Genomic DNA, 27816 nt, shown 5'->3' on the forward strand with positions numbered 1-27816 from the left:
TTTAGAATGTTTTATTGAAGTACAAAATTGTTGGAATTAAGCTAAATAGAAATACATAGTAAATATTTACAACATTGATAACACCACTGAAGTCACACACATGTAAAAGGCAGAAAGGTCTTAACAAGTTTGCAAGTTGAAAATTATAGAGATTTCCTAAAATGGATATAACAACTAATTGCTGAGTGTGGAATCAATAAAATATGTAATATCTTTGAGTAAATATTGAGCTCACTCTTCTGCAATCCAACACACTATAGAAATTTGTTTTTGGGAAATTCAGACTCAGAGGCAGCAAGAGGAGAAACGTGAAAAGTTGAGATAGTCACATAACTTATGGTATAATTTCCTTCATCCTAATGTCTGTGTTGAGGTGTTTTTTCTTCAGCTTCTGCTGATATTCTGAAGAATATGAAGAATATAAGCAACTTCTCATTACTTGAACAAAAATTCAAAAAAGGCTGACTGGCGAGTATATTTTGTACTAAAACTACAAAATTCTATCTGATGGAAAATTACCTATACCACAAAGAGCAAACAGAATTAATCATGCTTTATCTCATATTTATGAAAGTAGGAAAGGAGGTACAGTAGATAGACACTTATATCAAAGTGCTCCAATTCTTGCTTAATATATGGCCAATAAACTACATTATGCTGAAGTGACTACTGCATAACTATCTCTAGAGTCCAGAAGTAAAATCAGATTTTAAAGACAAAAGAAAATAGACTAAAAACATAGACAAAACAGAGAAGAAAACAATGCCCGTGAGATGGACCACCCTTTAGATGGTGTTATAAAGAGATAAGGGACACTGCGGTCTACACACTTCACTTTGATGGTTCCAGATTAAAACTATCTTCCCCAAACTAAATTCACAGGGGAGGGAACGAAAAAAAAAGATTGAGGTAATTTTAAAACCAGTCTTCAGCTCAATAAGATCATTACTTAAAATAGTCACCTCACATTTTAAAACAGATCTTCATCTGATTCTTCGAGGTACTTAATAGGTTTCTTTGTCCGTCCAGATTTTACCCGAGGAGCCACAGCTGAGTCCAAGTCCACATGGAAGTCATCACTCTCCCCCTTGGATTTCTAAGAGAAAAGCCAAAGTAATTTGCACATGTTAACCTGACAGCAGAATTTCAATGTAAAAAAATATGTAATCTAAGTCTAAGACAACTCTCTCATGGACTAAGAGGTATATAACTTTGTTACTAAACTACAGTAAAAGCTAATGAACTGGGATTTAAATTTTCTTACAAATGTGCTAAATTATTAAGAGCAAAGCTTGATTATGTTTTAAAACACCTACAGCAGCCCTACCCAATTTAGCTCAGTGGATAGAGTGTCGGCCTTCGGACTGAAGGGTCCTGGGTTTGATTCCGGTCAAGGGTACATACCTCAGTTGCAGGCTCCTCCCCAGCCCAGGCCCTGATCAGGGCTCCTGCAGGAGGCAACCAATCGATATATTTCTCTCACATTGATATTTCTCTCTGTCTTTCCCTTTCTCTTCCACTCTCTCTAAAAATCCATGGAAAAATATCCTTGGGTGAGGATTAACACACACACACACACACACACACACACACACACAACAAAAACAAAATCCACCTACAGCAAAGAATTAGGATAAACACCCACCTTGCTTGTGACTGCTTTAGAAATCATTTTCTCAAAATTAGAGTCGGAATCATCAGAAGAGGATGCCTTCCTTTTGCGGCGAATCTTGGTTTTGGGGGGATCTGGCTTTTGAGGGACATCAGAAGTCAAGCTTGGATCCTTTTTAGTTCCTTTTGGTGCAGCCCTTTTTTTGGCACCTGTAGTGGAGGTGGAAGACTGACCTGCAAGTCAACACAAGCATTCATCATGGCCACTCTAACATTTGCAATTGTGTATAAATCCTGTCCTGGTCATAGCAATGAGCATAGTGCCTGGCATTTTGAGAAACATGCTAATCTTAAACCTTTTAACCACCATTTTTTATTATAAACATCTAAAGATTAGATTTGCTTTCATTTGGAAAACACTTAATTTTAATATCAATAGTAAAATTTGGGAATAAAAAATTAAGATTGACTTGTGGCAACCAATACTAGTTAATCCCAATATTATTAACACATCTCTAAGACAGGCTTTTTGCCGCTGTTTTCTTTACTGTCATGTGACCTCCTGGTTCATAGGTCGACTTTCAACCACTGAGGCATGCCAGCCGGGCAGCACATTAAATGTAGAACCTCTTTATTTGCAAAATTAAACCTGATGAACAACATCAATGTAATGCTAATGAGAACCCACATTTATTTTCAAAGGCAGGGCAGGGCTTGGCTAACGTAGTCTGCATTAGAACCCAGGTGGATCTGAGCACCCCAGGAAAGCAGACGGCTCCCTCTTTTTACTTAGTACACACCTGATGTGGCGCTCTTCTGTGGCTTCAGTTCTTTGTTCATATGTCTAGAAGAAAAAAATTACATCCTGAGAACCAATTCTAAATGTGTCAAACAACAAAGAATACATCATCAGCTATTAAAAATAATCATGATAGCCCTAAACGGTTTGGCTCAGTGCATAGAGCGTAGGCCTGTGGACTGAAGGGTTCCAGGTTCAATTCTGGTCAAGGGCAGGTACCTTGGTTGCGGGCACATCCCCAGTAGGGGGTGTGCAGGAGGCAGCTGATCGATGTTTCTCTCTCATCGATGTTTCTAACTCTCTATCCTTCTCCCTTCCTCTCTCTAAAAAAAAATCAATAAATATATTTAAAAAAATAATCATGATAAAACCCATATTAGAAAAGATACTTACTTTGGGGAAGTTTTGGTCTTAACTGGACTAGCATCTGATGGGACAAAATCTTCATCTTCACTTTTTTTATCAATATCTGAGAAATCTTCATCTGAATCCAAATCCACTGTGAATTTGGCTTTTGCTATTAAAAACATACATATACAAATAATCAAAGGGGTAATAGACTATTTGATCCACAAATGGATATAACATTTCATGAAGATTTAAGCTTCAGTTTAATTTCCTAAAAGATGCTTTAGTTTAAAAATTTTTTAATATAATTACTGCTCTAAGATAGAACAATTTCTGAGATTAAGTACCCTGAAATATATATTGGCCATTAAAATCTCTTAGTGTATCTACATATTCGTCAGTTTTTCTTACTTGCTGCTCTTCGTGGCTCTACTTCTCGTGGAGGGACATCAAAATCACTTTCATTACCGCTCATATCTGATTCCGAGTCAGACCAGGGGTTTCTCTTCTTTCCTTTTTGGATTGGTTTAAATGGCAATGTGGTTTGTTTCTTTGCTTTGTTACCTAGAAGGGAGATTAACCAACTTTACATATTCTTAGACCCACTTTTCTCTATCATCCATCCTTCAAATATTTCTTGAGCTCTGGGCTAGTATTGGAATACAATGGTGAACAGAAACATAAGTCTCTTCTCATGGAGCACATAGCTTAGTCAATGAATCCCATAATACGTGTTGCAGAAAACAGATGGCGGTGTAGGTAAATCACCTGTACTCGCAATCTCCTACAGCCACATCAAAATTACAACTAAAATACAGAACAACTATCATTCAGAACCACCTAACAGGGGGCTGAATGGAAGTCCGACAACTAGAGAAGTAAAGAAGAAAGCATACTGAGACTGGTAGGAGGGGCAGAGGCGCTGAACGGGCTGGACTGGCACCCACGTGTGCTGCTTTTTTAATAGGGAGAGAGACGGTCTCTGTGGAGGCTGCCTGTGAGGAGCAAGGGGTCCCAGCCCTATACCAGACCCCCCCAGCCCAGGCTCCCAGAGCTGGGAAAAGAAGTCCCCATAACTACAGGCTGTAAAAACCAGCAGGGATTGGGGCTCAGTGACACGGAGACTGCTGGAGACTCAGGTGTTCCTTTTAATGGGCTGGGGCAGGACCTGAACTGAACGTCCTGCTTCCTTTGAGCTGCAGCATCAGGATGAGGCTCTGGGGGACCCAGACACATAAGGGGAGGAACTGGATTGTCTGGCATTGGGGCAGGAACTTGGGGGCAGCTTTCTCCCAGACCTGGGTTCTCACAGGGGTTCCTGTGCTGGGACCTCCCCAGTTGCAGGGCTGACTGGCAGCCTTACCTGTTTGCTCCATCCTGGTTATTCCCTGAGACCCTGCCCCATCTAATTTGCAACCCCACCCAACCTCTTTGCAGCGGCTTGTCCTTGCTCAGGCTTCAGACTGTGCTAAAATATTGCAAACAAGCTGCAGCGGGGTTTAGCATAAAAGGCGCAAGACCCTGCTGGAGCATGAGCCTAACTTGCTTCACAGCTCCACCTTGCCTGGGCACCTCCATACCCAATACAAATAGCTCCTGCAGGGCAGCCCCAGGCAGTGGCTGATTGCACCTCCCTGGAGGCCCTAGAGGCAATGCTCCCAGTGGACATCTTCAGACCTCAGCAGATTATATCTCTATACATCCATTAGCAACACACTCATGGGGCAGACTCAGTGAGCACCAAAGTCCCACTGAAGCAAGTCCTGCTCCATAGGGGTGTTTCTGCACAGCAGCTCTCCCACTGTAGCCATAGCTGGTCCCTACAGCCAGTTTGGCCTGGAGGTCAATTCCTCCCAATGAAACAATCCAAATACCTATCAACTGATGAACAAAACAAAATATAGTATCTCTACAATGAAATATTATTTGGCAATAAAAATGAAGGAAGTATTGATACATGTTTACTACATAGATGACCCTGGAAAACATTATGCTAAGTGAAAGAAGCCAGACACAAAAGACCACATATTATATGATTCCTATTTCTATGAAACGTCTAGAATAGGTAAATCTAGAGATAGAACTAGATTAGTGGTTGCCTAACGGGAGGAGGAGTTGGGAGGAAATGGGGAGTGACCTTCAATGAGTCAGTGTTTCTTCTCGGGGGGGGGGGGGGGGGGGGGCAAGAAATTGTTCTAAAACTTTGGAGAATACCAGAACCATTAACTGGTCCACTTTACAGCATGAATTTGGTATGTCAATAACTTAATGAGGAAGTTAAACAAAGTAGATACTCAATAAAGGCATTAATCTTAAACTGTAGGGATAATATAAACATGACTAAGATGTGGTCACTGTACTCAAGCTTTTAACTGGCTAGAAGGAGAAATCTAATTAACTGAGTTTGTTTTCTTTGGATCCCAACTGAGGAATCCAAGTTGCCAAATTAACAAATATTTCATTACAAAATGATCTCTACTCAAATCAAATCCCAAAGACAATTATTAGTGAGGTTCAAACTACTTCAGATATAGCGCTCCTTCATGTTACGCACTAAGAATATATTGAATAGCTATGTGGAATGTGCTAGGTAACAAACATAATTTTATCTCAACTCTACCATTTTCCTTAAAATGTTTTAATACCTGGCTCTCTTTTCTGTTTCTTCTCTAATCTTTGTTTTAGGCTTTCTGGTTCCACACTGTCCTCTTGAGGGCTTCCTTCAGTATTTTCATTCTAAAAGAGTAAGATGAAAATGGTCAAGCTCTGCCAAATTTTATTACAGTAAAACCTCGATATAACAGATTAATTTGGGAGAGGGGGTGCCCGTTAAAGCTGAAAGTCCATTAACTATATAACAAAGTAGGTTTTCTGAATGTGCATGTTTAAAAATTGACAAATTAGTGAGTTTACCTGTTTTCACTTTTGTAGACACGTTTGTGTAGTTAGAAGTTTAATTTCACAGAAAAGTTTACATATTGAGTAGGTCTGATAAATGCGTGCATTCACCAGTTACTTCACAGTAAACAAATGCACACTGCTGGAGCACGCCTTAGCACGTCAGAACACTGACTTAGCATGTATTAAAACTGCTGCAGAAAGTCATGCCACTGACAAGAGAACCAATTACCTTGTACAAACAAATGAAGTGTGAACACGTGCTAATCACTGGACATTGTTTATGAGCAATGACACTTTGAATTAAATATGTAGACTATAGTTATAGATGTGTAATCTTTATTTATGTCGGCAAAATCACTAGTGTTTTTTCCAACATATAGCCTATTCCCTAAAATTTGTTAAAAATAACAATGAATTAATAACAAAAAATATAACCTGTTAATTATAAGCAAATCTTGGTTAAAAGCGTTTGAAAGTTAACAAGGTGTTAATTTTCACATGTGACATACAGACTAGAAATTTTGTCCATTAAATTTGTCCAAAGTCCATTAAATTGAGGTCTGCAAAAATCAAGGGTTTACTGTACTTGGAATAATACAAGGTCAAGTATACACATCTATATCCGGTCAAAGTGATTTTTTTTCTTTGGGTCTGGTTAAGAACTCTGAATAAAGGTACAAGTATGACTTTTTCAAGATATTTAAACATTAAAAAAAACAGGCTCATAAGAAAGGAATGTTATACCCTGGCCGGGCAGCTCAGTTGTTAAAGAGTGTCATCCTGATATGCCAAGGTTGTGGGTTCAATCCTCGGTCAGGGCACATACAAGAATCAACCAATGAATGCATAAATAAGTGGAGCAAATCAATGTTTCTCTCTCTCTCAAATCAACCAATAATTTCTTTTTTATAAAAAGGAATGTTAAGACTAGATATAGGGTAAATTCCAAACTATGGGAGTAGAAAAGTTATAATTTGTTCAATTTTTTTTTTTTTTTAAATATATTTTATTGATTTTTCACAGAGAGGAAGGGAGAGAGATAGAGAGTTAGAAACATCGATGACAGAGAAACATCGATAGGCTGCCTCCTGCACATCTCCCACTGGGGATATGCCCGCAACCCAGGTACATGCCCTTGACCGGAATCGAACCCGGGACCCTTCAGTCCGCAGGCCGACGCTCTATCCACTGAGCCAAACCGGTTTTGGCATTTGTTCAATTTTATGTGAAAATAAGCTTAAAGTATTTTATGTATAATGTTTTCAAGAGTATTACCTTAATTTTCCTTCTAATTTTCTTTTCTGCCTCTGCTTTCATCTCTATGGTCACCCGGGGGACGACTCTTTTTCCACTTGGAGAAGGCAAAACTTCAGCCATTTGTGTTTTTTTCCCTTTTCCTTTCCCCCCTTTCCCAGGAAGTCCTACTTGTTCATCTTGTTTTTCCTTGGCTTCAACAGCCTAAAAGAGGGATAGACGAAAGCAAGTTTATAAGCTAACAAAAGCATTATAACATCTTTATTACTTTATAGGGATAGCATAAAAGGCAAAAATGAACACGTTAAGCGCCCAGCCTGTTTTGTCTTCCAGATGGAAAGTATAGTGTCAGTCACCGATGACTGACAGGGCGCTTATTGTGTTAAACAGGTTTCAACTAGTTATATCTTAAAATAAATTTGTGACAACCTGTTCCATATCTAAGTATACCACCACAACAGTGAAAATATAATTAAGACACACTTTGAACAGTGTGGGGATAGAAGATTGGGTTCTACTCTTGATTTTACCACTGAATCTTTCTGAGGATAAAAAGGGCAAAGTAGGTTAGGGGTAAAATACATATATACATATTTGTAAACTCAAAAAATAAGGATGTAATTCTAGCAATGTATTCTTATCCAATCAACTGATTGTAAGCTGCACATCATACTGAATGCAATAATATAAATTTGCATGGTAATCCTTTTAGCTTCATTTGTGAAATGCTTTTTCTGATGTCAAAATGTAGGAAAACCGAACAGTGAAATTAACAGGATTGTCGAAACTACTAATTAGCTAGCCCTGAAGATAAACTGTTTCTGTCCTTTTAGGTTGATTTGGAGTTCTGGGTTGGGTTGGTCTTCTTTCACATTTAAATTCTTAGTCCCAATCGGTCAAAAATCAACTCTTGTTCTCCTTCCCTTTTCCTCTTTGTCTAGAAACTTCCAGGTTGGTATGTTTCCTGGCATCATTTACTTTATTCTAACTAGTTTAAAACAGTTTGTTCTTTTATGTGTTATCTTGTAATATTTCCTTTTGCCTCCATATTCTTTCTACTGCCAATTGTGAAATTTCTTGATAAAAAGGTATATTGATAGAATCTATTATTTCATTAGTAAAAATTCTAAAATGGACATTACAGCTACACACCTCCAGCTCTTCAATAAAAGCAGCCAAGTCTTCTTTCCACAAATCCGATGGACTCTTTCTCTTTAATGTTTCCAGCTCTTGTTCCTTGGTAAGATAGTCAGCAAATTAAGAGTTAATTTATATGCATAAACAGTATTTTCATGAAGCACACGTTTTTACTTTCACAGTTAGAATATAACTAAGCAAAATGTACCATCCATCAACAACTCACTTTTTCATTTCTTTGTTTACACAGTTCATCTTTCTTTTCTTTAGTTAGGTACCAAAGTGGCATATCAAGAAGGTAGTTGAAAGTTGGTCCAGTTGCAGAGTCACTTTTTTCAGTTTCCTTTTCATTGTCACTCTCTTCATTTTCTTCTTCTTCTGTAACCTATGGGAAGAATTAAAATGTAGTTTTAATAGGAAATATGAAACATAGACATTAGGTTATACAGCCTTTTTAAAAATATTTTATTGATTTTTTACAGAGAGGAAGGGAGAGGGATAGAGTTAGAAACATCGATGAGAGAGAAACATCGATCAGCTGCCTCCTGCACACCCACTACTGGGGATGTGCCCACAACCAAAGTACATGCCCCTGAACGGAATCGAACCTGGGACCCTTCAATCCACAGGCCAACGCTCTATCCACTGAGCCAAACCTATTAGGGCAGATTATACAGTCTTAATAATATAGAAAAATGTTAACCAAGAAACTACCTTTTGCTGGGCTTCTTTCCAAGCCTTCACAGGATCCGAATCATATCCCCTCTGAATCAAAACTTTAATTAATTCTTTTTTGGGCTTATTTTCTATTAAAAAAATATAAACAGAGGTAATAGTTGGTTTTGAGTAATATTTTAGGAAAGTAGTAAGATTTTACCATAGTAATTCAAAAGATTAGGACTGGAAACTAGCAAACTATTTTTATCTTGTATAAATTTGTACATTTTGATATATATAGCTGACCCTTGAACAATGTAGGGATTAGGGGCACCAATCTCTTGAATAGTTGAAAATCTCCATATAATTTGATTCCCCTAAAACTTAACTACTAATAGTCTACTGTTGACTGGAAGCCTTACCAATAACATCAACAGTCGATTAACACATATTTTCTGTGTTATATGTATTATATACTGTGTTCTTACAATAAAGCTAGAGAAAATAAAATATTAAGAAAATCACAAGGTTCATCTATTTTTTTCAAATTGTCACAAATCTTCCACAATTTTCCAAAATATTTATTTAAAAAATTAGTGTACCACACAGTTCAAATTTGTGTGGGTCACCCTGGCCAGGTGGCTCAGTTGGTTGGAGTGTCATCCCGTACACCAAAAAGGTTGTGGGTTTGATTCCTGGTCAGGATGTGTACAGGAGGCAACCTATGGATGTTGTTTCCCTCTCACATTAATGCTTCTCTCTTTCTTTCTCCTCCTCTCGCTCTAAAAAAAAAAAATCAATAAAAATGTATCCTTGGGTGAGGGTTAAAAAAAAAAAAAGACACACACACAAAAAAATCCCATGTTGATCAAGGGTCAGTTGAAGTTAAGTATTCTCCTTAAAAACCAGTGATTTTAAACCTTTTTCATTTCATGGCACACATAAACTAATTACTAAAATTCTACTGCACATCAAAAAAATTTTTGCTGACCTAACAAAAAAATAGGTGTAATTCATTCACACCGGACAGCTATTGTTGTGTTGGCTGCTGTCATTTTTTAATTTGACAACCTAAGGGAAAGAGGTCAGTGGCCCTGACTAAATAGTCAGGTATTGCATTTTAAAAAAATTCTTGCAGCACACCAGCTGAAAATCACTGCCCTAAAATACTGACAAATGTAAATTACCACAAGAGGGCAGTCAAATCATATGAGGTTATGATCTAATAATAACTCTTAAACAAAAGATAATCCAAATCTTTATTTTTGGTCTCTACCTCAATTATAGACCCTGGTTTTTAAAAATTTCAATATATGATCAGGCAAGTTTTTAGTGCCACCACCCAAATATTGAGTTTTCCATGTTGTCTTTGTTCCCCTTTTCTTACCCCCCAATTTTTTTTTTTAGTTTACTGATTTGAGAGAGAAACATTGCTCTGTGTTCCACCTATCCATGCATTCATTGGTTGATTCTTGTACGTGCCTTGACTGGAGCTCAAACCTGCAACCTTGGCATATGAGGATGACACTCTAACCACCTGAGCTACCCAGCCAGGGCTCATTCCCCTTTCCTATAGAGCCTTTCTTCCAATGTTTACAGTAGTCAATACAACCTTTACTTTTTGTTTTTCTTTGAGTCATGTCTAATATTACTTATTTTAGCCTTGTTTTAAGTAATAATAGCTGTGAAATTAAGGGGTTGATATACTAGTGTTATTATTTTTTAAAATATTCATGAAATTGAAGATATAACAAATTATATAGGAACCTCTTCTGGCTCTTTTCTGTCTAAATGTCAACTAAATTTTGATTTCTTAAGATGTTCAATCTAGTAAAAACTATGTCTTTCAAACTATAAGATACCTAATTAAGTATTTCAAAGAAATGCTCATTTATGTAGCCAACTGAACTAAATGAATTTGCCCTCCTTCCCCACCATTACTCTCTCCCAAAATGTTTAAACTAAGTTTGGCACAATTGTAGTTTAGTACAGACAGTTATTATCCAAAAAACATACCAATGATTATTTTGCCATCTATTTTCTCTAAGATAAAGCGGGCCTGATTATTCAGTTTAGCAGATTCAGCGCCAAGCATTCCTAGAAGCCATTCTTTTCTTAATCCATAATATTTAAGCCTGAGTTCATAGAAGTCTCTTAGGATATCAAGCACCGTGTCATATTTCTTTAAGCAGCCTACGTGGTCAAAAAGCACCTGGAAAAAAACAAACAAGAGTAGAGCCAAGAATAGCTAAGTTGGCTAAACTTTAATGGTTTTAGAGAAATGACTTTATTCTTTCAAAATATAAAAGTAGCCTATGATTTCCTTTTAAAATTGATATTATCTTCTTAGTATAAATTGTATGAGATAAGACATACCATAGAGTTGCATGTGAGACTAGTTTGGAGTTTGAAGACTTTGTGTAGTCCAACTCTCTCAGCCTCAGCCAGTTTTTCTTCAGTCATCTTCACAACAAACTTCACAGTGGTATCTGTATGATATTCCCTATAATCTGTTATGAGAGGTGGTGTCTTCTCAGTGCCATTCAACATGGGTTCTAGCACCTGTTCTTTGTATGTCTAAAGAAATAATCCTTTTGTAAGTATCTGAAACACTGGCTCCTGAATAGTTAACAAGCATTACAAAAAGTGTTTTGGCTGATACACACACACACACCACTCCCCCATTACTTACCTGGGTCCATGTTCTGATGGGAAGCTCTGAGATTTCAATGGTTGTGGAATTAAGAATAGCCACTTCACCACTAATCACATATTGATTTGAAGCCAGCTCTTCAATAGTACCCTTGAAGTTCTTATAACTTGGAAGCTAAATTGGTATTTAAAAAAAGAATGTTTTCTAAATGTGACACTAAAAACAGAAATCACAATAGCATAAAACAATAAATCTAACATTTAAGTGTGAAATAAATTGTATACTTATAGCCTCTTTAACCGTATAGTCTACTGAATTGAAACCAGAAGAAAATTAACGTTCCTAATACACACAAAATAGTTACCATTGGCAAAGGTTCTTCTCCATCCATCAAACGCCTGATGTTATTCACAACTTCACGAATATCAAAGTTGGGGATTTTGCAGGACCACCCAGTACCAATTCCTTCAGCACCATTTATCAGCACCATGGGTATAATAGGAATATACCATTCGGGCTCCACACGTTGGTTGTCATCATATAAGAACTTTAATGTATTATCATCTTTTGGTGGAAATAACAACCGAGCCAAAGGACTAATGGAAACAATCAAAGAATGTTATTTTACAAAAATACTGGCTTTGATAGTTAACTTCATGAAAAGGACATATGTTGTCTCATATCAATACATGGATTTACCTCAGCTTTACTTGCTAATGTTCTCTTAACAATATTTATTGAGCACTTTCTTTGTGCCAGGCACTACAGACTTAAGCCTCAGCTTCCAAGGAGCTCACATTCTAATATAGGAGCTAGACATGAACTTAGACTTTGTCAGGGGTGCAATAAATGCTAAGAAGAAAAATAAAGTAGGTAAGAGTGAGTGAAGGGGTGCTAAGAAATGGTAGGTACTTTCTGATAGGATAATGTTTGAGAAGAAATCGAGAGAATCAACCCGGAAGTTATCTGCAGAAAGAGTATTGCCAGCAAGATGGACCAGTAAAGCAAAAGGCCGTGAAGAGGGAGTATGCCTGGCATGTATAGACAAAGAGGCCAGGTGTGTTCTAAGCAGAGATAATATGAGATGGAATAAAAAGATATGGGGAGTGGGTGCATAGATCATGTGAGGTCTGGTTAGTTAACCTAGGGCTTTAGATTTTACTCTAAATGAAGCAGTTGGAAGGTTCTGCACCAGTGACCTATTTTTAAAAAATTGGCTGCCCTAAATGACTTCAAGGTTTTTAGCCTGAAAATTAGAAGGATGGCATTCTATTTATTGAGACAGGATTTTGTTTTGAACTTGTGTTTGAGGTACTTGCTAGATATCCAGGTGATAAATGATAAGCGGGTAAGTGGACATATAAAAGTTTAAATTCAGGGCTGGAGTTATGAGACTGTATAGATGAGGTATCATTATGGATGGGAACTGAGAACAGCTAGTGGAAAAAGATCTGATGGAGCTTTGAGGCAGGCCAGCATTTAGAGGTTGGGAAGATGAGTAGAACACCCAACAAAGAAAAGACTAATAAGGAAGAGAAGCAAGTCTGGTGTTTTGGAGGCCAAAATAAAGAGTTTTAAGGATGATGGAGTGATTAACTCTATTCAGTGTTGCTGAAAGGTTAAATATGATGATAGCTGAAAACTGACCATTCATAGTGTACTTTCCATAGAACTGTAAAGGAAGTATGATTTCAATTGTGGTATTTAGGAAGAATCAAGCCCTTTACTCTGATGCAAATTCTGCAGCAGGGTCTCTCAAACTTGGCACTACTGATATTTTGGGTGAGATAATTCTTTGTTGTGGGGGGCTGTCCTGTGCTTTGGAGGGTGTTTAGTAGTATTCCTAGCCGCTGCCCACTAGGTGCCAGTAGCGTGGCTCTCCTAGTTATGACAATCAAAAATGTATCCAGACATTGCTACATGCCACCTGGGTGGCAAAATATCTCCTGGTTGAAAACCACTCTCTATATAAAGAAAAGAAAATATAAGAAATGGAAGTAAAGACATTTATAGTTTCACAAGGAAATAATACTTCTAAGGATACAAAGGCTATGGCTATCAAACTGAAATAGAATTTTGTCTTTCTGCTCATTGCAAAAAGTAGCATAATTAAGCTTTAATGTGTAGTTTTAAAAAAATTAATATTCTAAGCATCTGCATCAAAAGTACATTTTCTGATTGAATTTTTATTTATTTTTGTCTACTAAATCTCATATTATTTCAAAATTGGAAATGGCAATTCACTAGAAATTGAAAGCATTACCCACCTGAGCATTGTGAAGATGTATCGAGGACTAGCAGAATCCTTGCCACCATGCAGCCTGGTACCAAACTGACCAATGGGCTGCAAGAGGTTCAGATTATTGCTACCCACAAAATTCTGAGCCAAATTGATAATCGTCATCATTAGTGACATCTGGGGAAGGAAAAGATTCATTAATCTGATCTGTAGACTTTTAATAATATATGCCCATTATTATGCCTAAGCCTTACTATAATTCTGTAAGGGTTTATGAGATATAGATGTTTACTGATTTTTCCCAGATAAGTGTACATGGCAGATGTAGTGCTTTAACCCCAGACTTAGGACTCCAAGTTCAGGGCTCTTGCCTTCCAATAATTTCAATCAAAAAAGGTATAGCTCCTTCCTTCACTCAGAGCAGAATAAAAAATTACTTCTTCAAGTTACAATATTTCACTCATTTGTACTCTAGCATGTATAACTTTATTCTATAGTTGTCTGTGTGTGTGTGTGTGTGTGTGTGTGTGTGTGTGTGTTGTCCTTCTTGGTTAAACTGTGATTATACCTTGAAGTAAGATACATATTTGTCTTATCTTTTGTACCTGGTGCATGGTAAGCATTTAACAAATTACGATCATTTACTAGGTACCCACTATATTTTATTTTTTTAAAATAGTAGTTTTATTGATTTTTAGGGAGAAAGGGAGAAGAAACATCGACGTGAGAGCATAACATCAGTCAGATGCCTCCTGCATGTCCCCTACCAGGGATGGAGCCCACAACTCAGGTATGTGCCCCTACCAGACTCAAACCAGCAACCTCTCAGTGCATGGGACATTGCCCAACCAACTGAGCCACACTGGCCAGGGCTACCACTATATTTTAATTGAAAGCAACAAGTAAGACAATCATTACATTTAAAGTTCTAGAAACTTATGGCAATCTAGTTCTTTAAAAAAGCAATTCAATTACAAAATAAAAAATGAATATATGTTTGTGTAAAGTCAAACAATTCAGATATATATAACAAATTGGAATATTGCCCTTTTTAATTTTCAGGGATAATAAAAGTCAATAATTTGGAACATATTGTTCTAGACGTTTTGCTTTAAGTATTGTTCTGCCTCTTTTTTCCCCAGCTGACAACAGGACACGGACATTCTTCAATGTTAGTATAGACAGGTTTACTTCAGTTATATCAATGATTCTATGCATAGATGTGTCACAATTTATAACAATTTCCCAATCATTGGACACTTTTGATGTCTAAATTTAACATCAAAGTTATAATAAACATCTTTGAACACAGATCCTTGCAGATTTATGATGTCCTTATAGGAATATTTTCAGAAATAGATTTGTTAGGTCAAAGTGTAAGCACATATCTAGTCTGGCAGATTTCACCAAATTGTTCTCTACTACAAATGTACCAGGCTTATATTTTCACTAAGTGTTTGGAGAATAATTTTGCAGGTATTTCTACTATAATGCTTTCCGGAAACATAGATCGTGTGTTTACCTCACCATGATGATAAGAAGACATCTCAGCCACTGACCCAGCTAATTGAGCAACCTTCACCTCTCGCTTGTCATTCCGTTTGAAACACGTAAACAAAACCTTTCTCTGACCTGGTTTCAAACCTTCAAAATGAAAGAAGTGCAAATATTAGTATCCTCAATTTAACCATTTCTGGGCATTGATTTCTATGTTATGACAAAAACAGACTAAAAAATTGGAACTCACCATCCACCATAGATGGGATAGATCTCTCGTTATCAGAATTTGAGAATAGGATAAGTTCCTTGTTTATGAAGTCGTTGTACGTCAGATATGTGGTAGTTTGCCCATACAAGTAATCCTGAGGGACCAAAGAGAGTATTACATTATCTAGTTTAAAATAATGAAACAAAGAAACCTCTCAGTATTTTTAAGATAGTTATTAAGCTCCTTAAAAATTCAGAAGTATTTAAAAATATTTTTCAGAAGTATTTTGTTTTTTAAATAGATTTTTATTGATTTTTGGGAGAGAGGGAGAGGGAGAAACATTGATTGGTCACCTCCCATACGCACCCTGACAGGAGAGTGAACCCACAACCTGAGTATGTGCCCTAACTGGGCATAGAACCGGTGACCTTTTGGCACACAGGATGACACTCAACCAACTGAGCCATACCAAGCAGGGCAGAAGTAATTTTGTTTTAAAGATAAAGCAAATTTAACTGCTGCACAATTAGAAAAAAAGTGCAGTCTTTGTAATTTCTTTTATGCCCAATACATTTATGCAGCATTCTAAATAAGAATACTTATATAACTATCGATTACTATACTTTTTACTGAAATAGCTACTCAGTAACTTAAATTTGTTATATCAGTCCTAAAAGTTCAGTAAATAGTACATTTTATGGGCTATATTTAAAATTTTTACCTCAGGGAGGCCAAGTAACTTCCGTTGTCTTCTGTCTTCCATGAAATGAGTTAACCATTCCTTTCGATCATCTGTCTGTTTTTTGCTAAAGGCCTATAAATTAGGAGATGAAAAATATGTCATTGGACTACTAGGTTCCAAAATATCTCTTGTATAAAAACTAAAACAACAAAAACTCAGTTTTTAAAAAATATCTGGTTCCTTTCTCTGGGATATGCTTTCTGAAAACATGCTATTATACAAAAATGTTTCAATTGACTAGCTAAAGCAGTGATTTATAAAACTAGAATGCATATATGAAATACAATTCAAACTCACCAGGCTGATCGCAGCATCATCTTCAGGACCAGAATATTTGAATTGGATACGATGTCTTTTCATATCTGCAAAGTATTCTTTAGCTTCTTTTGATGTGCTGGTGCCCAAACCTACATAACCAAGAATACCAAGTTACCCCCTATAATCTTTTATAGAATGGTATATTACAAAATGAGAATTCTATGAGTTTCATTACAAACCTTTGTAATACTTGACTTTCCATTTTTTATGATTTGGTGTAGAATTCTTCCATTCTTCAAATTCAGGAAGACTATAGAAAGACATTTCTTGCTTGTTTTTAGACACCTGTGGTAAAGTACATATTGCTGTGGCTTTGCACAGTGCTGGTACTCCTACATACCACCATACTTCATTGGGGTTATGTGTGTATATAGGTTTGAGAAGTAGGGCCTTAAAATATCCTTTATGGTATCTTAGAAGTTAATATACCTTTACAATGGGAGTGATAAATTCCTCCAGAAAACGATGTCGCAGAAGAGAGGGCCAGTTGTGATGGATAAAATTAATCAGCAAACCTTTGATATGGGAACCATCTTGGTCCTAGAAATATTTGGAAGGCCAAACATAGAACTGTTTAGGAACTCAAAAAATTATGATTGACATATTGGGTAATTTCTCAAATTTTTTCTTCTATGGCAGTGGTTCTCAACCTGTGGGTCGTGACCCCTTTGGGGGTTGAACGACCCTTTCACAGAGGTCGCCTAAGACCATTGGAAAACACATATATAATTACATATTGTTTTTGTGATTAATCACTATGCTTTAATCATATTCAATTTGTAACAATGAAATTGGGGGTCACCACAACATGAGGAACTGTATTAAAGGGTTGAGGCATTAGGAAGGTTGAGAACCACTGTTCTATGGGGATTAATAAAAAAAGGCTATTAAAATATTCAAAGACTATTCAAATGCAGACTATTAACCTGTATATGAAGTGTACATATGATATAAACATAATACTATATCTGCTTAGATACTGATTAGAGATAATGACCAGAGCTCCAAGTTAAGTAATTTCCTTTCATTGCAGGAAAGCCATGCAACAATAAGGTATGTTTAATTTACTATAACAATCTAAAGTATCTGAAAAGCAAATCTGACCTGATCTGTCATAATCATTATCTTCCCGTAACGAAGAGTCTTCAGTGAATCTTCATCTTCATAGTTTTTCTTGTACTGAAGACCCACAATCTTTATGATATTGTTAATTTCGGCATTTTCCATTATCTGAAATGGACATATATTGTTTATAAATGTGAAAAGAACAAAGAAATACAACAGTGTATGTTGCCTGGATTTTCTTGAGCTCTGGTATTTTAAGTTATTATTAGCCTATACTTTAGTAATCAGAAAGATCTGTTAAGACGTGATATAGCCCTAACCGGTTTGGCTCAGTGGATAGAGCGTCGGCCTGCAGACTGAAAAGTCCCAGGTTCGATTCCGGCCAAAGGCATGTACATTGGTTGCAGGCACATCTCCAGTAGGGGGTGTGCAGGAGGCAGCTGATAGATGTTTCTCTCTCATTGATGTTTCCAACTCTCTATCCCTCTCCCTTCCTCTCTGTGAAAAATCAATAAAATATATTAAAAAAAAAAAAAAAAGAAAAAAAGACGTGATATAGCCCTGGCCAGGTGGCTCAGTTGGTTGGAGCATTATCCACACACCAAAAGGTTATGGGTTCAATTTCCAGTCAGAGAACACACATACGTTGTAGGTTCTATGTATCCAATTTCTTAAAATAACAAAAACTATCTAAAATACATTTTAAAATGCCCAATGAGGGAATGAAACACAAGCACCAAGTCCTGCATTATAAAACTAGATAGCGATTCTAAAGATAGTTTTATATTCTACCTGTTTATGAGAAGCTTCTCGAACATTGAGTATTTTTCCTCTAAGAGGGAAAACCCCGTACTTGTCTCTCCCAACCACACCTAGGCCTGAAACAGCCAAGGTTTTAGCTGAGTCTCCCTCAGTCAGAATAAGTGTGCAGTCAGAAGAATTTCGGCTCCCTAAAATAAAAATACACAAATTATTGGCACATTTAGTTCAACCTCAAATATTAATTCAGACATGCTGTTAATAACTTTGTGATAAAACTCTAGTAATTTATAGTTTATAACAAGTGGCTTAGGAGTAAAATGGAGGTAATAATCTATAATAAAAGCATAATATGCTAATTAGACCAGATGTCATTCCGGAGGAAGCCGGGGCTGCGAAGGAAGCCTGGGTCCTGGGTGCCAGAGGGAAGTTGGTGTCGGTAGCTGGGGGAAGGCCTACTCTTGTACAAATTTCGTGTATCGGGCCTCTAGTTAGATATATATTTTAGCTAAAGTTCATAGTAAATAAAAGTCTTAGTTTCTTAGGCTAATTTTTCATTTTATGCTACTGTTGAACATTCATTTGATCATATTATATGAAAAATATTTGTTAACGATGGTGTTTATTACATGCTACTCCAAAATATGGTATCTTGGCATATATTTTAAGCTGAAGGAATTTTAGAAAATGGTAGAAGTAGGAAGATTTCTCTGACCTCACCCCTCTTGAAGCAGGTCATAAGACTCTCATTGTGAGAAGGGCCCTCCATATACCCAGAGGAAAGGAGCATTCTTAACTTCAGGACTGAGGGACACTGAGAAGAATCTGAATAAACAGGCCTCATTGAGCTTCCCCAAGTTTACTGCACTTAGCTCATACTCTTTACTTATCATATCTTTCCATGACTTTCCACTCTTCATCAAACCTGGCATAAAAATACCTAGGTTTAATTATTTCGGTGGGGCTTCATTTCCTCCTGTGTCATGTAAAGTTTACATTAAATTAATCTGTACGCTTTCCTCCTGTTAATCTGTCTTTGTTAGTTTAATTTTTAGACCAAGCCAGGGACCTAAGAGAGTCAAAGTAAACTTTTCCCTTTCCTATAGATCAATATGGAACTTTCTTGTTCTATATCCCAAAACAATCATCTCAACATTATTTTAATTGGAAATGACCTAAATGTTTAATAAAAGGGAATCCATTGATTTTTTTAAGAGTAAAAATATTCTCTTGATATTAACTGCCAAGGAAAAAATACTCATGGTATGCTGTTAATGAATAAAACAAATAACAACTATAAGATTTAAAATTTGGAAACATTAAATGTGTACCTGCATCATTGGCATCATCAAGTTTGGGAATTCCCTTGATTCTGTTATGTTTTACAGCTGAACACTTCTTGTTTAACTGGACTTGAGCCTTAAACTTCACCCAGTTTAGTATGCTTTCTACAATACCACAGCCAATTGCCTGAAAACAAGAAGATTCATGTTAAGGAAGAAGATTTCAGTCATAAATGTAGAATATAAATGAGATCCCCCTAAAAATAATTTAAAGATTGAAAAGAGCCCTTGCTGGTTTTGCTCAGTGGATAGAGCGTCAGCCTGTGAACTGAAGGGTCCTGGGTTTGATTCCCGTCAAGGGCACATGCCCCTGTTGTGGGCTTCATCCCCAGTAGGGGGCATGCAGGAGGCAGCCAATCAATGATTCTCTCATCATTGATGTTTCTCTCTCCCTTCTTCTCTGAAATTAATAAAAAAAAGTATATTTAAAATATATATATATTGAAAAGAGATAGAAATACGATTTCTGAATAGAGGGTGGCAGGTCTTCCTGTCTCAGTTTATCACTACTGAAGAAGCTGGTTCCACTGGGTTCATTCATTCAATGAATACTTATTGACTACACACTTATATTGTGCCAGACACTGAGCTACATGTTGAAAATCTAGCAGTTAAAAAAATTAGAACTGGTCCCTGTCTTCATGGAGTTTAATATACAACAAAGACAAGACAAATAAAATGAGAAATCACAAGTGTAATGAATGTTATGGATAAATGAAAAAAATGTGCTACATATAATAGTGTATGTCAGTGTTGCTGAAACCGGTTTGGCTCAGTGGATAGAGCGTCAGCCTGCGGACTGAGGGGTCCCGGGTTCGATTCCGGTCAAGGGCATGTACCTGGGTTGCGGGCACATCCCCAGTGGGAGATGTGCAGGAGGCAGCTGATCGATGTTTCTCTCTCATTGATGTTTCTAGCTCTCTATCTCTCTCCCTTCCTCTCTGTAAAAAAATCAATAAAATATATTTAAAAAAAAAAAATAGTGTATGTCAGTGTTATACTGGAACAAACTTAGTAGGGGAGAAGTGTAGAAAGTAAAGGCTTTCCTGAGGAAATGACATCGAAGACCTAAAGTAGTTAACTAGATTTAAGGCATTCCAAGGAGAGAGATAAGCATGTGAATAAGTTATAAGGAGGAGAAGAGTATTATGTTTTCAGTAATTTAAAGCCATAGGAAAAAGTGCCCTGAGATGAGGCTGGAGATGACAGGGTCTTGTAGACCAAATTAAGCAATTTGGACTTTTTCTAAGAGTGAAAATCACTCAAAGACTTCCAAAAGAGAGTGAAGACAAAACGTGTGCTTTAACATAAAAAGATTACTCAAGAGCATTACAAAGAAATGACTAAAATTGTATGAATGTTAAGAACCTATTAAGAAAAGAAATGATAATAGAAGGCTATTGAGATAGCTAAGAAATGATCTTCACTTGAGGGTATTTTTCCACTGTTTTTTCAGAGAGAGAAGGGAAGGGGGTGTGGGAGAGAGAGAGAGAGAGAGAAACATCGACTGGTTGCCCTGCACACAAGCCCCGACCAGGGATGGAGGAGTAAACCCATAAGTGAGGTATGTGCCCTTGACTGGGAATCGAACCCACAATCCTTCATTGCAGAGGCCAATGCTCCAACCACTGAACAACACTGGCCAGGGCCAAGAGATAATTCTTATGGATGAGAGAGGGGGGATAAAGAGAAGGCTCCCAGCTTTCTTGTTTATGCAACTAGTGGTTGGTTGGGGCCTTTTTAGTAACATAGGAAATAGTTTTGGTTTTTTGGGGTGGGGGATTTCCTTAAATGGAGATAAACTGAATATGGTGAGAAGGAATTAAGTTTTGAATGTGTGATTGAGAGCAACTTTAGGCATTCAATGTTTGGAAAGCAGATGGGCTGAATTCAGGAGTGATCTAAACTGAATGGTGATATGAAATGCTATCTCTCTCTCTCTCATCTGCAGAGCTGAAAAGGGTAATGGAAAATAAAGCAAGGTATTTCTATTATTTTATTTCCCTCTATGTACTCACAGCTTTGATGAATTTTTCACTTAATTGGCATGTTGATCCAAAACTCTTGGCTTGTAAAGTCATGTTTTCTTTTGTCTGAGAGTCAAAGGTTGGGTTTTCAATCAAGGCATTCACAAAAATCCACATGTGATTTTTCACCTGCAGTAAAAGTTGACATTAAATCACTAAAAACATACTCATATTTTATTTATAGCCTGTCTTTTCTTCCTTGCATTTGGAAAAAGAAAACCGCTAAAATACAATACCTGATGTGCTTTTACTGCAACACCGCCCTTGTTCTTCTTCTTCACAACATCAACAAGTTTAGTCACAATCTGATCAGTTACATAATCAACATGTCTGCCACCCTAATGAGGAAAAATAATAGACTGTAAAGCTCAGTATCCTCAAAATTATAATAATCAAACATAAAAGTCTAATTTAGCTTACTTTATACCAAGGTAGCCAAATATCCAAGTTCATTTTATATATATATTAAAAATAAGAACACGTATGAAAATATAAATCATAATTAATAATTCAAGAATAAAATTACCTTGGAAGTAGCAATGCTGTTGACAAAGCTGATTTGTTGAAAGCCTTTTTCACTCATTGTTAAACATACTTCCCACCTGTGGTTTACTTGTTCGTGGATAACTTTCAATGGATTGCCAGTTTCATCTACCTTATCCTTCAAATACATATCCACATAGCTACGGAATCCTTTCACCTGTATAGGAATTAAAATGGTACAAAAAAAATTAGACAGAAGAATAGACTAAGATTTTTTCAAAACTAATGAAATGGTTATTGAAGGAAAACCAATTTTGCCTTTGACAATGATCACACATTGCCTCGTGACCAGAAAACACTTACTGGCAGCTTATTTCCATTGAGAAAGACTTTGACATCTTTAGTGGATCCAGCAATATCATAGGCTCTTCTAACCATTAGTGCAACAATGTCTTTGTCTAGGCTTTGCATTTTAAATTTAGACAAATCGGGCTGGAAGGTAATACATGTATAATCTTCTCCATTAAAGGGCTTGAGTTCCATCTCACCGGCTCTCCCCATGTTATCCATCCATGTCTATAGAAGTAAAAAATAGAAAAGATGAAAAATTCAAGTCACCTTACAAATAAACTAGAACTAAATAACACAAATTGCTATAGTACAATATACAACTATTTACTTGCCTGTTTGAACATTTTCTTGTATTCTCTACTGGCTGTTTCCACAGTAAATTTGGTACTGAATATGTTACACAATTTGGCTCCATAGCCATTTCGACCACCTGGGCAAATAAATAAATACTATTTGTTATCTCATGAACAGCTTCATTTCTTAATCACTGGTAAAGAGATGCAATTATAAAGATTTTAAAACTTTATGCCACAGACAGTCATTTAAGATATTTTTTTTTGTTTTGCTTTTTAGCAACAGTGTTTATTTTTCCCCTCAGTACCCTACCTGTTACTTTCTTTTCATCATCATCATAGTTACTAGAAGTTAAGAGCTGTCCAAAGATGAGAGCTGGGACATACATCTTCTCTACTTTGTGTTCAACAACAGGAATACCTTTTCCATTATTCCATATACTAATTAAATTGTTTTCCCTAAGAAAAGAAGATTGGAATTTGGTTGTTAAGTTAGTGCTTAAATATGTTTTATATTTAAATGCCTTTATTTCTAAAATTCAGTCTTAATTTCTTTATGGCTCTTGTACATATATTTCTTCTGAAACTTAGCATGAACTCTCTTTCTCACTGTGCTTAATTCCTGATACTCCTGAAATAGGAGCCAAGAGGAAAATAAAAATTTAAACCTGTTCCAACACCTGGGCTGACACTGATAATGTTGAAAAAATATGAAATTTTAAAATGTTAGGATAGACAAAGGGAAATGACTTATGCTCAATGGAAAGATAAGAACAAAATTTGGAAACTATTATTATATTGCCTTTTTCTTTTTAAAAAAATTAAATTTACTGGGTGACATTGATTAATATGATCAAACAGGTTTCAGGTGTGGGTTTCTATGTTACAAGATCTGTCTATTGCACACCACCCAAAGTCAAATCTTTGTGTGTGTTTTTTTTATACTGCTTTTTTAAGAGGATCATCTGTACTATCCTAGCTCTCTTAGCTTTCCCACCCAACAAATCTCATTGTAAAACAAATATGAAAGGGAAAAACTTCAATTGTAAATTTCCCTGCTAAAGAATAAAATGCTAAGAATTTATTTGGACTTTGAATAGGCTAATAAAAAGGTGAAGCCCTGGCCAATGAGGCTCAATTGGTTGGAGCATTATCCCATACAGCAAAAGATTGAACGTTCGATTCCTGGTCAGGGCATATACCCAGGTTGCACTTCAATCCCGGGCGGAGGCAACCAATCGTTTCACTCTCACATCCACGTTTCTCTCTCCCCCTGCCTTCCTCTCTCTCTAAAATCAATAAAAACGTGTCCTTGGGTGAGGATAAAAATAAATAAGTGAAACAAGCATTCTGATCACCCACAAATGGACACCCAACATTTATAATCAGAAATGTTAGATCTCTAGCACCACCTGCTGGTTTATTATTTGAATAGCATTATGTGGAGGAAAAAAATTCAAAAGCTCTAGACTCCAGAATACTTCAGGCAATTATTGGAGATGTTATGGAAGTATTTAGGGATGAAGCATCATAGTGTTTGTAATTGACATTTAAATTCGGAAAAAATATAGATGAAGCAAATATGGCACAGTGTTGATAACTGTTGGATCTAGATAGTAGGTATTAGAGGTTGTTCATTTTAGCATTCTGGTTTTTTTTTTATTTTCTTCAAACTTTTATTTTAAAAAGTCAACTTTATGCCCCAGCTGGGTGGCTCAGTTGGTTGGGTATCATCCTGTACATCAAAAAGGTTGCAGAACACAGGCTCCCAGCCCGCCATGGCGGGACCTCCCGTTCAGGGCATATGCCCTGGTTGCAGGTTCGATCCCGGTCAGGGCATGTGCGGGAGGCAGTGGATCCATCCATCCATCCATCTCTCTCTCTCTCCCTCTCCTCCCTCCCTCCCTCTCTAAAATCAGTAAAAACATATTCTCAGGTGAGGATTAATAAATAATAAGTCAACTTTACTAAATTCCAAGAAAATGCAACTAACAGTAACAATGAACTATAAGAAACAAAAGACTAATAAACAAGAGACTTACGGGTCAATTGTGACTCTAATACAAGACATTTTTGGGTCCCTTTGTTTGTTGTCTGCAGCATTGACTGAAAGAAAATAAAATACACATTTGTAAAAAATTAAAGTATTAAAAAAAAAATTCCGTAACTATAAGATACAGAAAGAAAAATCTCAAGCAAAGAGTAGCATCAACAAGGTGTTAATTCAGCAATTTTTACTCATAGTACTGTTTCTAGGAAAGAATTCAACATCACTGCATCACTTCACCCAACAACTGAAATGACAGCTCTGGCTACAGAGGGTTTGCTAGGAATGAAACTTCTTATAAAGGATTTGATCAGCAGATCTTTACATACATGAATTTACTCACCTAGAATCTCATCAAAGATCTTGTACAAACCAGGAACAAAAGTGACTTCCCTATAGTTAATGCCAATATCTTCATCATAAACCCACATTTGCTAGAAATAAGGCAAAGGGATATAGTTATTTTTACCCTACATTTATTCTGTCTCATCATCATGATTACTGTAAGGTCTTCTGGATTAAAATATATATATACACACATACACACATATATAATACTTTAGGCTAATTCCAGTGGACACTCAAAGCACACGAAAGTATAGAAAATTAACCAGAAAAAGCACACATTTTAACTACGTAGTCACTGCGTTTAAGGGGCTTGGCTGTACCTGGGTCACTAATTCCACAGAGCCAATGTAGGTGTCTGGACGGAGCAAAATATGTTCCAGTTGCGTTTTCTTTTGATAGATTCTTTCAATAGACAGTCTTTTTTTAGCATCTTCATTTTTCTTTTTGTTGATTTGCATATTCTCATTTACAGGCTAGCAATTTAAAAAAATGGTGAAGTTTAATTATAGGTTTACCAGAAACTATAAACAAAACACGTCTACCGTCACATGCCTAAGCACCCTGTAACAAATCACAATCTTCCGGTGGGCCTGGGTGGAGTTTACATCTCTTTGCACAGACATGGCGATTGAAGGTCACTGCGGCCGGGTTCCTAGGTGTCTGTCCGTTTTCACGGATGTATTTCCTCATCCCTAGTGTCTGTCCGTTTTCACGGATGTATTACCTCATCCCTAGGTGTCCGTCCGTTTTCACGGATGTATTCCCTCATCCCTAGGTGTCCGTCCGTTTTCACGGATGTATTTCCTCATCCCTAGTGTCTGTCCGTTTTCACGGATGTATTACCTCATCCCTAGGTGTCTGACCGTTTTCACGGATGTATTACCTCATCCCTAGTGTCTGTCCGTTTTCACGGATGTATTTCCTCATCCCTAGTGTCTGTCCGTTTTCACGGATGTATTACCTCATCCCTAGGTGTCTGACCGTTTTCACGGATGTATTACCTCATCCCTAGTGTCTGTCCGTTTTCACGGATGTATTACCTCATCCCTAGGTGTCCGTCCGTTTTCACGGATGTATTACCTCATCCCTAGGTGTCCGTCCGTTTTCACGGATATATTACCTCATCCCTAGTGTCTGTCCGTTTTCACGGATGTATTACCTCATCCCTAGGTGTCCGTCCGTTTTCACGGATATATTACCTCATCCCTAGTGTCTGTCCGTTTTCACGGATGTATTACCTCATCCCTAGGTGTCCGTCCGTTTTCACGGATATATTACCTCATCCCTAGGTGTCTGTCCGTTTTCACGGATGTATTACCTCATCCCTAGGTGTCTGTCCGTTTTCACGGATGTATTACCTCATCCCTAGGTGTCTGTCCGTTTTCACGGATGTATTACCTCATCCCTAGGTGTCCGTCCGTTTTCACGGATGAATTACCTCATCCCTAGGTGTCCGTCGTTTTCACGGATGAATTACCTCATCCCTAGGTGTCCGTCGTTTTCACGGATGAATTACCTCATCCCTAGGTGTCTGTCAGTTTTCATGGATGTATTTCCTCATCCCTAGGTGTCCGTCGGTTTTCACGGATGAATTACCTCATCCCTAGGTGTCTGTCCGTTTTCACGGATGAATTACCTCATCCCTAGGTGTCCGTCGTTTTCACGGATGAATTACCTCATCCCTAGGTGTCTGTCCGTTTTCACGGATGTATTACCTCATCCCTAGGTGTCTGTCAGTTTTCATGGATGTATTTCCTCATCCCTAGGTGTCTTTTGGTTTTCACGGATGTATTCCCTCATCCCTAGTGTCTGTCCGTTTTCACGGATGTATTACCTCATCCCTAGGTGACTGTCAGTTTTCACGGATGTGTTACCTCACTACGTGTATCTGACACGGTACTATGTCCCATGTTTTAAATGTCATCAATGAAATACACCCACTTCTTGCATCGACTCCGCAAATAGAAATGAGTGCCTACTAGGTCCCAGGCGCACAAAGGATGCCAGCTCGGCAGCATCCGTGTGGGAGGCCATCGGCTGGCCGCGTTAACGTGCGCACCGGAAGGGCACATTTTGAACAACTGGGGCCTGCCGGCTCCCCCAGGGGGGCCACCGTGCCCTGCTCTGCACCTTTCAAGGTCAGGGCCATTCAATCCCATTTTCAACCGGAGGGTAGGAGAGAACACCACTAGTTCTGTGGAAAGTCGCAAGCAGGCCATTATAACACAGAGCGACTATGGGCCCATTGCATCCCGTGCCTAGAAACCGTAAACACTCAAAACACAACACCCTAGAAGCCAGTTCGGCCGGTAACACTTCAGTATCGGCACCACAAAGGGTCTCCCCCTTTCCACGATCACACGCAGCCAGGAGACTGGGCTCCACACAGAATACAGGCTCCCAGCCCGTGGGGGCGGGAGGGACCCCAGCCCGGGAGCCTCACCCCTGACGGGCAGCCAGGGAGATAGCGGGCCGCGCTCAGACTCCACAACCCGTCTCCTCCGCGAGCTGTACCTGCAATGGTGACACCTCCATGGTGACGGTCGTGAAAGGGCTCGAGAACCCTGCAAGCGACTGAACCGGCGGGACCCACGAGACAACCGCGGAGCTAGCGACTTCTCCACAGACGCTCGTCCGTTAGGAGAGCAGCGCCACTTCAATTTGAACTCTCCTCTAGCCCGCCCAGACCAGATGAGCCAATCCCGACTCGTTCTCACAGGGTCTAAGAAACCA

General features: G+C 37.8%; 1 protein-coding gene across 2 annotated transcripts; it reads right to left on the reverse strand.

The window, feature by feature from the left end:
* On the reverse strand, nucleotides 1-27708 carry TOP2A (DNA topoisomerase II alpha). 2 transcript variants are annotated; one of them, XM_070393549.1, is made up of 35 exons: nucleotides 27598-27708; nucleotides 25404-25556; nucleotides 25079-25169; nucleotides 24731-24794; nucleotides 23002-23147; nucleotides 22728-22825; nucleotides 22408-22620; nucleotides 22088-22261; nucleotides 21798-21899; nucleotides 21553-21690; nucleotides 19523-19661; nucleotides 18225-18382; nucleotides 17472-17597; nucleotides 16797-16907; nucleotides 16547-16652; nucleotides 16347-16456; nucleotides 16029-16121; nucleotides 15347-15461; nucleotides 15122-15243; nucleotides 13628-13776; nucleotides 11725-11956; nucleotides 11400-11534; nucleotides 11084-11284; nucleotides 10724-10919; nucleotides 8765-8856; nucleotides 8277-8435; nucleotides 8066-8149; nucleotides 6935-7117; nucleotides 5404-5494; nucleotides 3170-3322; nucleotides 2804-2927; nucleotides 2412-2455; nucleotides 1646-1845; nucleotides 968-1096; nucleotides 1-402 (listed from the first exon to the last, which is right to left on the reverse strand). In XM_070393549.1, exons 1-34 carry the CDS (start codon nucleotides 27616-27618, stop codon nucleotides 971-973), a joined length of 4449 nt encoding a protein of 1482 aa, XP_070249650.1. In that variant the 5' UTR covers nucleotides 27619-27708; the 3' UTR covers nucleotides 1-402; nucleotides 968-970. The 2 variants fall into 2 exon arrangements, with proteins under 2 accessions (XP_070249650.1, XP_070249649.1); XM_070393548.1 differs by having other exon boundaries at nucleotides 1-1096.
* Between the last annotated feature and the right edge of the window lie 108 nt (nucleotides 27709-27816).

Source organism: Myotis yumanensis, unplaced genomic scaffold (assembly GCF_028538775.1).
Source record: "Myotis yumanensis isolate MYYU_CA2020_CCGP unplaced genomic scaffold, mMyoYum1.0.hap1 SCAF_16, whole genome shotgun sequence".
Taxonomy (NCBI): domain Eukaryota; kingdom Metazoa; phylum Chordata; class Mammalia; order Chiroptera; family Vespertilionidae; genus Myotis; species Myotis yumanensis.

What these genes read in the sequence shown, in the direction of transcription:
- TOP2A (XM_070393549.1), bottom strand. Translation starts at nt 27,618, where the DNA reads ATGGAGGTGTCACCATTGCAG. An exon ending in CTGTGGAATTAGTGACCCAG is followed by an intron (nt 25,170 to 25,403) that starts GTACAGCCAAGC and finishes CCTTATTTCTAG; the next exon opens with CAAATGTGGGTTTATGATGA. An exon ending in AAATTAGAAGGAAAATTAAG is followed by an intron (nt 5,495 to 6,934) that starts GTAATACTCTTG and finishes TTACTCTTTTAG; the next exon opens with AATGAAAATACTGAAGGAAG.